General features: G+C 35.2%; 1 protein-coding gene across 1 annotated transcript in view; it reads left to right on the top strand.

The window, feature by feature from the left end:
- LOC129271354 (basic phospholipase A2 1-like) overlaps window positions 1-10,738 on the top strand; it is a 30,729-nt gene extending 19,991 nt beyond the window's left edge. The window contains exons 3-5 of the mRNA XM_064106593.1: window positions 4,793-4,940; window positions 5,856-5,998; window positions 7,557-10,738. Coding sequence (XP_063962663.1) covers window positions 4,793-4,940; window positions 5,856-5,998; window positions 7,557-7,684 — 419 coding nt within the window. The 3' untranslated portion in view covers window positions 7,685-10,738. The remainder of the gene's footprint in view (window positions 1-4,792; window positions 4,941-5,855; window positions 5,999-7,556) is intronic.
- The last annotated feature ends 817 nt before the right edge of the window (window positions 10,739-11,555 follow it).

Genomic DNA, 11,555 nt, shown 5'->3' on the forward strand with positions numbered 1-11,555 from the left:
AAAATTAAAATGTTTTATAAAGGATGTCCATTTTGCCCCAACACTTCGTGTTTAGAGTCCGATTTGCGCAAAGTGTAGAAGGTGGGGTCGTACTAAACCAAAATAAGGTAAAGCCGACGACCGAAGGACCCGTAACAACAAAACATTCCTGTACTTGTTTAGGGGTTCATTTCAGGGAATATTTGCCAAGAGTATCGTTTTGTTTCCAATTGTTAAGGGTAGGGTTTCACACGCCAATACTTGTTAAGGGGTGCATTTACAGAATATGAAAATTACGTGTTTAGGGTGCTTTTCGAGACCCCATGGTCGCGCATGGTATCCACTCGTGAATGGAAGTGGGCCCCCCCCCCCCCCCGGGACGTAAAAAAACGTGTATACTTTCCATAAAATAAGATCACAAACTGAATTCATTTCTTGTTGTTTACCGATAATTATTTTATGAATGTTTAGAATCCTCCTTCATTGGAGTATAGAGACAATGTGCAGGAAACATATCAGAAAATGATGACTCCCCCCTTTTACGTTTAAACGATTCTGGATAGCCGGATCAGAATCTTTTGTGATTCTACATTTTTTTTTTTTTGGGGTGTGCTCAGAATTTTCCAACTCCTTTAGATTCCAGCGCACACAGCAAAAACTATGGCGTTGGTCGATGTACAACACCACACATTTTACTCTGAAGTTAATTTTGTGGTGTTAGTTCAAAATCAATTGGTATTATTTACAGCACGTTACTTATACACTCTTTGGTATTCTATTCAATCTCAAGGATATATGTTTAACTGGTGTCGGTTTAACACCCTGTTTTTTGTTTGATTTACTGTTGTTTTTTACACTGGAAGGGGTGCAGAATTTTCCTACTCCTTCGGAGTCCAGCACAGAAAATATGTCTTGAACTCTATCTTGGATGATAATTTGAAGAGGAAGTTTTGTCTGTTTTTGGAGGATGTCGCCCATCATCATGGCCAAGTAATCCGATCTCTGCGGGTGCATTCTAATGGGGGTATTCCCGGGCGTTCCCAGCACAAGCATCACGACTATTGTATAGTTCCCGTGTATGGACTTGCATTCTTAAAAACAACTCGGTATACACGGCAAACACTGTGATAATGACATATAGAGATGAGCAATTCAGTTATTTTACTCCAGTGTTAAGTTGAAGGTGTTTGAAAACACCTATGGTTGTTATTACAACGTCTTAACACCCATTGGTGTTTTGTTCAATCGTTAAAGTGTAAATGAAACCCTTTTGGGTGTGATCCTCCAGAGACACCAAATGGTGTCAATTCTAACACCTATGTTTGGGGGTGTTTTGGGTTTTTTTTTTTAAGTGTAGCAAATCTTTCATGATCGAGTCGAATTGGTCACGGCATTGCCATTCATGTCAATAGTGTGCATATTATAAGGATGGAAGTTTGGTTGCTTAAAGGGATGGTCCGGGCTGAAAATATTTATATCTTAATACATAGAGTAGAATTCATTGAGCAAAATGCCGAAAATTTCATCAAAATCGGATAACAAATAATAAAGTTATTGAAGTTTAAAGTTTAGCAATATTTTGTGAAAACAGTCGTCATGAATATTTATTAGGTGGGCTGATGATGTCACATCTCCACTTTCCGTTTTCTTATGTTATTACATAAAATCATATTTTTTTTCATTATTTCATACTTGTGTGAATAATATGTCTCCCTTATAATGAAATAAGTTGCAGCAATAAATATCTAATGCACTAAATCAGTTGACAATCCAATTTGTCTAGTTCTTGGAGGAAAAAATTCGAATAAACCTAATTTCATATAATAAAATACAAAAGAACAAGTGGAGATGTGACATCATCAGCCCACCTAATGAATATTCATGACGACTGTTATCACAAAATATTGCTAAACTTTAAAATTCAATAACTTTGTTATTTGATATCCGATTTTGATGAAATTTTCGGCATTTTGCTCAGTGAATTCTACTCTATTTATTAAGCTATACATACTTTCAGCCCGGACCATCCCTTTAACATAGCAGCTTTGATTGTAAGCGTAAAGTGGAAATGGCAATGTATCTGAAAACAAAATTAATGATTAAAGAAAATAGACGGGTCCAGGGCCAGTGTTCTTAGCATTTATCTCATTCTTTTGGGATCACAATAAACTATAAAGGAAACAAAAATTAAGAAGTGCATAAAACAACAGAACATAATGCAGATTAAGATAGCAGGTCTACATCACTTGACTAATGTCAATATTTGACGACGACCTTAATAAGGTTATGAGAATATTGACAACGATCTATTTCTAATCCACTATTTTATCAGCCCATACCGTTTACCACCATTATGTATAACTTTGTAAATGTATTCAAATTCAAATTTATTTATTTCACTTCCATCAAACAAAAACAAATTGTATACCATATATAAACATAAATATTTGTATCCGTTGCAAAAAAAATTAATAATACATATGTTGTGAAGAAGAAAAAACACTTAGACAATTTGGGCAACACATTGTAGGTTTTCAATATGTATACTATTTTTTCAATAGAAATTAAATTAAGATGGAATTGTGTTGTGTATCAATAAAACGTAACTTTTTTGTGTGTGAAACGGTGCTGAAATTGTGTTTCAAAGTATGTACAGACTTGTTTTTATAATAATAGTTGCTCTTAAGTGTTCTTTATTATATGACACCGAAATGATTGTGTTTGTTCATGCATGATTGAGCATTTATCTTTTTTCCAGGAATGTAAAAAAATGGGTTGCTACAAAGTAAGAGAAATTGATACAATATTTATAGAAACCATCTGAAATCTCTATTTTCCTCTCCTTCTTTGATTCCATTAAAACAACTGTTCTATCTCACGTCGTTTCACAGTTTTACTTAGTAAATAAGGGGTCGGCTTGAATATTCTCTATATTATCTTGGGTAAAAATTGTGTATAAACTTGACATTGTTTTCTTTTAATTTAGTAAAGTACTTATCTGTTTAGGCAAGTTTGTTTCAATTTAGCAAGCATTGTGTAATTATGGAATTGATTATTTATTGTACTTTTTGTAAATGATTCTGCAGCCTCTAGCTGCAAATCGATTTTACCATAAGCAATTACTATTAAACCAACCTTCGCCCGACCTCTCTTTCATCTGTTATTTCCGCAATTGTCCTCAATCATCTATGCGATTACATTAATGCGATAAAATATAATTCACGTCCAGGAATAAGCACAGTGCACGTGTCCAAAAATGTGATTTTTACAAAATCGCCAGACTTGACGTTCGCAACTTGATTAAACATTATTGTTTAGTTATTAAACAGATAAAGTTAATAAAGATATTCCAACATATTGTCATCTGCGCCATATACTGTCGTATCCTGCTCCAGTTCGTCATTACTCCAAACTGAAAATAATATGATTTGAACAGATAATGGAAAATCAGACAAACAAAATTCTGAAAATTTGATCAAAATCAGATAAGGAATAACAAAGTTATGGCAATTCAAAGATTTGCATTATTCCGGTAAAACACTGTTCTAGGCATGTCTTCATGAATATTCAATGAGCAAACTGATGATGTCATTCCTCACTTGTTCTTTTGTTTTTTTATTGTATGAAATTAGGTTTATTCATTTTTTTCCTCCGAGAACTACAAAAATATGGATTAACAACTGATTTAGTGCATTTTTCATTGCTGTATGAAAAAATTAAACAATTATGATTTCATGCAATAACATAAGACAAAGGAAAGTGGGGTTGTGGCAATCACCAGCCCATCTAATGAATATTCATTACGACGTGCATATAGCTGTTTTCACAAAATATTGCTAAACTTTAACACTCAATAACTTCGTTTATTCGTTCTCAGATTTTGATGAAATTTTCAGTATTTTGCTCTGTGAATTTTACTCTATTTATCTTACCATAAATATTTTTGAACCAGCCCGGAGTACCCCTTTAATCATTGTGATAACCTAATTGCTATTTATCCTTATCATTAAACTGTCAAAATTCAAGAACACAATGCATACATGTAGCTTCGCACAACTATACGTAAGATCGTATCTCTGTGCTGAATGATAGGAATTGCGCCATCAGCGGCCGTTTTCCGAGCGTGCCTGTGTTGATGGAATATTGCTCACTCAAGCATGTTGAAATGTCATCACCCAAGTTAATATTATAAAACTAAATATATTGCACGCACACAAAAGACATGTTTCCTGCTAAATTACATGAGACAATAAAGCCACGAGCCTCTCCCCCTTAAAATGACGGAGTAGAACAAGGTGTGTATTGGCCTATTGGGGTAAAATACCAATATAAAAAGGCACGCGCGAAGATTGTGAAAAAAAATTTATGAAAACTTACTTTTGTGATAGTTTTGGCACAGTATTCAAAATGTTATTTCACATTACACCACCTTTCCTTCATATACTCCTTTTCTTTATTCTTTTTTCCCATTTTTTCTGTCTTTCGTTCGTTCTTTATTTCTTTCTTTCTTTTTCATTCTTGTTCATGAAACATTTTTGTGGGGGGCGGAAGATGCACACCCCCATATCCATTCGCCAATGGAATCCATCTATCTATCTATCTATCCACCCATCCATCCATCCATCTATCCATCCATCTATCTCTCTATCTATCTATCTATCTATCTATATATCTATCTATCTATCTATCTATATGTCTGTCTGTCTAGTTTATATCCCTCTCTCTCTCTTTCTCTTTCCCTCTCTCTCTTTCTCTTTTTGTGTTGATTAATTCAAAAATTGAATTTGATTCCTTTATCATTGTTACTTTTTAGACTTGATCCGTCGTCGACGACCTCGTGCTGTCTGGCAGTTTTCATTAATGATTGAATGTGCAACCGGTCGACCAGCATGGCATTATAACAACTACGGATGTTGGTGCGGACTAGGAGGAAAAGGGATACCTGTTGATGATGTCGATAGGTAAAATTAGTTATTTTATCATCATTCTTATAACTTGAATTGTTTTTTTATATTATATTCATGAGTGATTTTGATATCAGTTTTTTATCATCGGTAGTATTTCAATACAGCCATTTTTCACATCATAGTCAATTCGTCTTTGTCATGATCATTATTTTTTTATCATATGATAATGATATTATTATCATCTATCATTTTCGTTTTTATATCTTTTATTATCACTATTATTATCACTATCATTATTATTATCATCATCATCATCATCAAAATTAGTTGTAGTTGTAGTAGCAGTTGTAGCAGTAGTAGTAGTAGTAGTAGTAGTAATAGTAGTAGTAGTAGTATAGTAGTAGTAGTATTAGTAGTAGTAGTAGTAGTAGTAGTAGTAGTAGTAGTAGTAGTAGTAGTAGTAGTAGTAGTAGTAGTATAGTAGTAGTAGTATTAGTAGTAGTAGTAGTAGTAGTAGTAGTAGTAGTAGTAGTAGTAGTAGTAGTAGTAGTAGTAGTAGTAGTAGTAGTAGTAGTAGTAGTAGTAGTAGTAGTAGTAGTAGTAGTAGTAGTACACTGCAAAAACTCTGGTGTTGATTAAACACCAGCCCGGAATCAATGTCCACACCAGAGAAGTTTTAAACAACACCAGTTTCGTTTTGGTCTAACACCAGATAGGTGTTTATATCTTGTATATATCTTGTATATACAACACCAATCAGTATTAAAACAGCATCGGTTTGATTCCAAACTGGTGTTGTTTCAATACTTCTCTGGTGTGGACATATATAGATTCCGGGCTAGTGTTAAATCAACACCGGAAATTTTGCAGTGTAATAGTAGTAGTGTTATTTGTATTAATATCTTTTTAATCACCACTGACAAAATAAATTTATATTTTTTAAGCTCTGATATTAAATTCTCCTGACAGATGTTGTCGCCTTCATGACGAGTGTTACGATGCCTTGGTTGAAGATAATGTATGTTCTAAGGTTGGTTTGTACCTATCACCGTATCTCTATCAAAGACGACATTGCGAGTGGGAGAGAGTAGAAGACCGTGAAATATCATGTGGTAAGACTGACAACCCAAGATAAGTTATTGGTAAAGGGTTAATCACTAGAGTACATGATGGGGTTGGGAGCCATACCCCCCCCCCTCTCCCCCCCCCCCCCCTCCCCCCCCCCCCAAAAAAAAAAATGACGACCAAGGGAAAAAAGGGAGAGAGAAAAAAAGAAAGTGAAGAAAACGGGCGAAATATAGTATATTTTTCCAACTATATCGCAGAATTTCATTTTTGTATTTAAAAGGTCGAATTTTTTGGTAGCTCGCTTCACTCGCTCACGGATTTCGAGAATTTTTTGCCGAAAACACAACTGACCCTCTATTTCTGGCTCGTTACACGCTTCTGGTTTTAATTATGTGATTTGTACTTGAGAGCCATCTTACATATTCCAATAACTCAAATTATAGTGGCCATCAAATAAATATTCAACCGATAAAATTAAAATTTTGCATTGTTTTGTATCTAGCTCCCTCTTGCGGCAATATCTTTATTTTCCGTTTAAATTCTCTCTGGATTCAAAGGGGGTTCTTTTGCACTTATCTCATAAATTATGCGATTGAATATTGCAGATAAAGATCATATCCTGAAATTTTTAGCCCATGCCATGAATTTGAATAGCCGTTTTATTAAAGAGAAAAGGGTACACAGATATTTTACTTGATAGTGCACCCGATTATTATTTTTTCACTATAATAATTCTTCTCATCATAATCGTTTTAATCATTATATTACATTAATATATTCGAATAATGAATTGGAATAGCGATAGACGCATTTGGAAACATTCACCAAAACCAGAGACAGACTTCGAAGAGCATAATTGATGAAAAGCCGAGATCTTGTTTATGACTGGTTGACCTGATATCTATGTTTATCATGTCGACATTAAGGTCCCGCCAAGTCGAATTTTAATAAACCTGATGTCGTCATGGCGACTTACGAAGATATACCCTGCTAAAAAGAACACAGTATCACACACAGTATGAACCCAGTGTGTTCACATAGTTGAGTATGTGAAAATATTATTCACACTGTTAAAATGCTCAATTTCAACAGTGTGGAGATATTTTCACACTGTGGACACCTCGACAGTGTGACCATTCACAGTGTGTTCACATGATCGACGATGTGAATATGTGATTCACACTGTTGAAATGCTCAAATTTAATTTGTGTTCCACACTGTGGACACACTGTGGCACACACTGTGGTACACTGGGTGATTTCAAGTCGTGTGTTGGCGTTGGTGTTGGTGTTGGAAGCACAATTTGGATTGCTTCCCCTGGCTCCAAAAACTATTTTGAGTCTGTAATGTGATCCAGATCACATTATCAACATCTCAAAAACTAGTAAGTGACTTTTCAGGATCATGTTTGGTGTTATACTCATGTAAGAATTGACCTAACACCAATTACACCAAAAGGTCAACACTGAACTTAAAATCACCCATTGTGTTCTTTGGCCTGTATGATATTGTCACGTCGTGGTAGTGCTATACGGTGTACATGTATATGTAGTGATAACCTTACTGTTTCATACTTGATTTTTATTTTTTCTGTACTCTCAGGAGAAGGATCCGCATGCCGAACAGGGTTGTGCGAATGTGACCGCGAGGCGGCGCTCTGCCTGGCCAACGCAAGATTCAACGACCAATTTCGTCACTTCCAAAAAGACACGTGTGTCCCGATCCCGTGATCCAGTGAAGCGACCAAAGCAAGAAGCCCTATATTGTGGGCCCTTGTGGGTAAAAGATGGACATAATTTTGAAACGGTGAAACTCATCAGACAAGAGTCCGGGCTTGAAAATGGACCTAACTTTGAAGCTATGAAAACACATCAGACAAGAATCCCCGGCAAGAATCTAGCCAGAACTCTTCGAGCAGAGTCACTCAAACTTTTGTCTTCTTTATATTGATTTAGGATAGTTCTTCAAAAGAGATGAGTGCGTGTACATTTGGGTTATTCCTGAAAGTGTTTACTTACTTGTTCGCAGTTGCTCTGCGTTCAAAACAATACCATACATAATATACAATCTGTTTACATAATATACAAAATAATCCATAATATATCAACAACAATATATTCATAATACATAATGAATACAAAAACAAAGATGTGAGTATATACAAACCTTTTCTTTCATATATAGAAAATTAGGAGACCACCATCGTAAACGGTAAAGGTGGAAATTGATGGCGGCCTCATCAGCCATTCTGATTTTTAGTTAACTCGAAGTCATATATAATAATAATAATAATCCGCTTTTTTATATAGCGCTTTATACATCGGAATGACGTGTCTAAGCGCTTTACAGATATATTATTACCCCGGTTATCGGACTCAATCAGTCATTCCCGCACACAACGTGTGCACATCCTCCACTCCCTGGGGAGTATTCCAGTCAGTCGCCGGTGAGGCGCACACAGTACTGGACAATCTACAATGACTTTTACATCCTACCGGGTACCCATTTGGCAAAGTGTGGATTAACGCCTTGCCAAAGGACGCCAGACCGCGGTGGGATTCGAACACACGACCCTCTGATTACAAGGCGAGAGTCAGAACCACTACACCACGGCTCCTCCCTGATATATATATCAACCTGTAGAGTAATTTTGGTTTTGATATTATAGTTATTGCAATGTACCATAACAGGGGCCGCGGCGGAACGGTTTTGAAAGTGGGGGCTGGCCATGCAAAAAACCCACACAATTAGGTGGTAATTTTTACGTTTTTGCACACGGCTTGGAAAAATTGGGGGTTGAAGCCCCCCCCCCCCCCTGGTTCCGCGGCCTTCCATAACAAATATAACTGGTTCGAATTGTAGTTTTTAAATTGAACCATATGTCCAGTGTTCCGTGACGTCTCAACGAATAGTTACGACGGTCAATGTATATTTTCAGTGATCGAAGTCAGGGAAGAAATCTTTAAATTTGTTTGTTTGTTTCTTGTTTTTGTCTTTTTTAGTATTGATACTACACTTTTATTACTACATTTTATGAGTTTGACTGAAATCCGATCTGGGGGCCATTTCATAAAGATGTTCGTAAGTCAAAGGTCAAGTCCACCCCAGAAAAATGTTGATTTGAATAAATAGAGAAAAATCAAACTAGCACAACACTGAAAAATTTCATCAAATTCGGATGTAAAATAAGAAAGTCATGACATTTTAAAGTTTCGATTATTTTTCACAAAACAGTGATATGCACAACTGAGTGACATGCAAGTGAGATAGTCGATGATGTCCCTCACTCACTATTTCTTATGTTTTTTATTGTTTGAATTATACAATATTTTCATTTTTTTTTACAAATTTGACAAAAATTTGACTGAACCATAAAGTATTAAACAATGCTACTTCCACATGTTCAGGGAGGAATTAATCGTTGTTTCACTTGGCAATGAGGAGAAAATTAGAATATTTCATGTAATAAAATACAAAAGAAATAGTGAGTGGATGACGTCATCAGTCTCCTCATTTGCATACAGACCAGGATGTGCATATAACTGTTTTGTGAAATTAAGCGAAACTTTAAAATGTCATAACTTTCTCATTTTACATCCGATTTTGATAAAATTTTCAGTGTTATGTTTGTTGGATTTTTCTCTTATTATTTGAATCAACATTTTGTTGGGGTGGACTTGTCCTTTAAGAGTGACTTTAAGAACGACTGGGGAACCTTTCTTGTGGTAAATGACATTCATAGGTGACTATTGGCGTGTAAGAAAGTTTCACAAGTCGTTCTTAAAGTCGCTCTTAACTTACGAACAGCTTTATGAAACACTCACCGGGCTTGTCAGTGTTATCTTAGTTGGGTCTGGATTATCTCAAGGAAAATCTTCCTGAATTTTTCAAAGTTAGACGCCTGCGATCGAGATTGGCTAAAATGTAGACATGGATATAAAGTAGTAGTAGAAAGGTTAGATCGCCCGTTACCATGATTACAAAGGCTGGAAGGGAGTGACAGCATCACACGGAGGCAAAGACGAGGCCGTGTTCCGCCCTTTTTCCGCATTTTCTTACCTTTGTGTTTTTAGAGAAGTGACGCGCATGCAGACTTGTGTCTAGAAGAGAGGAAATAAAGTCTGATTCAAAGGCTTGTGATGAAATAAAAATTTCCGATTTCAATGTTGTTATTCTGTAACTGAAATGAAATATTTGTAATATACATTTTGTAATTATGTGCAAAATTCAAACAAGGGAGACCTCCCAACTCCCTGATTCAACCTATATTCTAAAATATAAGGCTTTTGTTTAAGTTATACTTGCATTTTATATATCCTTTGGAGACCTGTATAAACATTCACAATTTATTAATGGCTTTTAATAATTGTCATTTCTAAAGAGAAAGAGACGAGTAGAAACAGCGTGAATGGATAAAGTTTAAATTCAGATTGCTTTTTTTTTTGTAATGTACATTGCTATATTTTCCTAATTGTTGTACGCTCGAAAATAAGATAGAAATGCATATATTATAACCGACAAAATTAAGATTTAAAAGATTGTTGATTTCCTTTTATTTAGGATTTACATTTTGTTACAAAGGGTACACAAAGGATTTTTATTTTTGTTGAATCGCTAAAAACAAAATGAGACATTTATGTGTTCTTCCATCTATAAAAAGTTTGTCCACGCTTACATTTTTGAAATCTTTTCTCTTTCGATCTTTGTGTAAATTAATGATTTTGATTTTATAAATACAAATTATATAATAAAAGGGAGTTAAAATGTTTGAGATCATCTATTTTACTCGGTGTTTTCTTTTGTAATTATGTTCGTAAATTCAAGGGTTTAAAATAGATCTTGACCGGCTGTCAATAGTGACCAGCCGAACATTGGGTTCATTTTTAATCGTAACGATAAACTTTTAAATCTAAAAAGATTTGAATTAAAAATCGTTAACTTTAAATTCGAATCCATTAGGGTTAGATTCAAATCCAAAAGTTTTGAATATATATGTAAAGTTCGACCGGTCATTATTCACAGCCAGTGGCGCAATGAGCAAAAAAATAAGGGCTTTATAAATTATGGCGTACCGCGTAAAATTAATAAAAACTTGCGAGCGACAAAAGCAAGTGAGCAAAAATTTCGGCAATTTTATTTCAAAAATCCAATTTTGTGATAGATTTTGACATACTTGTCAGAAAATAATGTCATATTTCCCCCTTCTCTCTTTCTTTTTCTCTTTTTGTTTTCTTGGTCGTGATTTTTTGGTTTTTGGGGGGAGGGGGCAAGAGCTCCCCACCTGTACGCCTGTGTTTACAGCTGATCTGGATTTAGCAATATTTCAATTCCTTGAACTTTACATTATTATGAAGTTATAATTTTGATGGTAATGTTCATGTTTTTGTATACTGAAAAAGCCAAACCCCAATACCCCGCCATCTGTTCCGCGTCCCTGTGAAGGTAAGGAGGTGTGGTAAATCAAATATGGAGATCAAAAAGCAGCGTCCTTCTCTCGACAAAATGAGCGAGAATGGTACTATCTGAAGAGAGTTAATTTAAAAGAGAATAAAGTTAGAGTGAATGTATAGTGAGTTCGTCTCATTCGTGGGTTCGAATCCC

This window comes from Lytechinus pictus, chromosome 11 (assembly GCF_037042905.1).
Source record: "Lytechinus pictus isolate F3 Inbred chromosome 11, Lp3.0, whole genome shotgun sequence".
NCBI classification, from domain to species: Eukaryota; Metazoa; Echinodermata; class Echinoidea; order Temnopleuroida; family Toxopneustidae; genus Lytechinus; species Lytechinus pictus.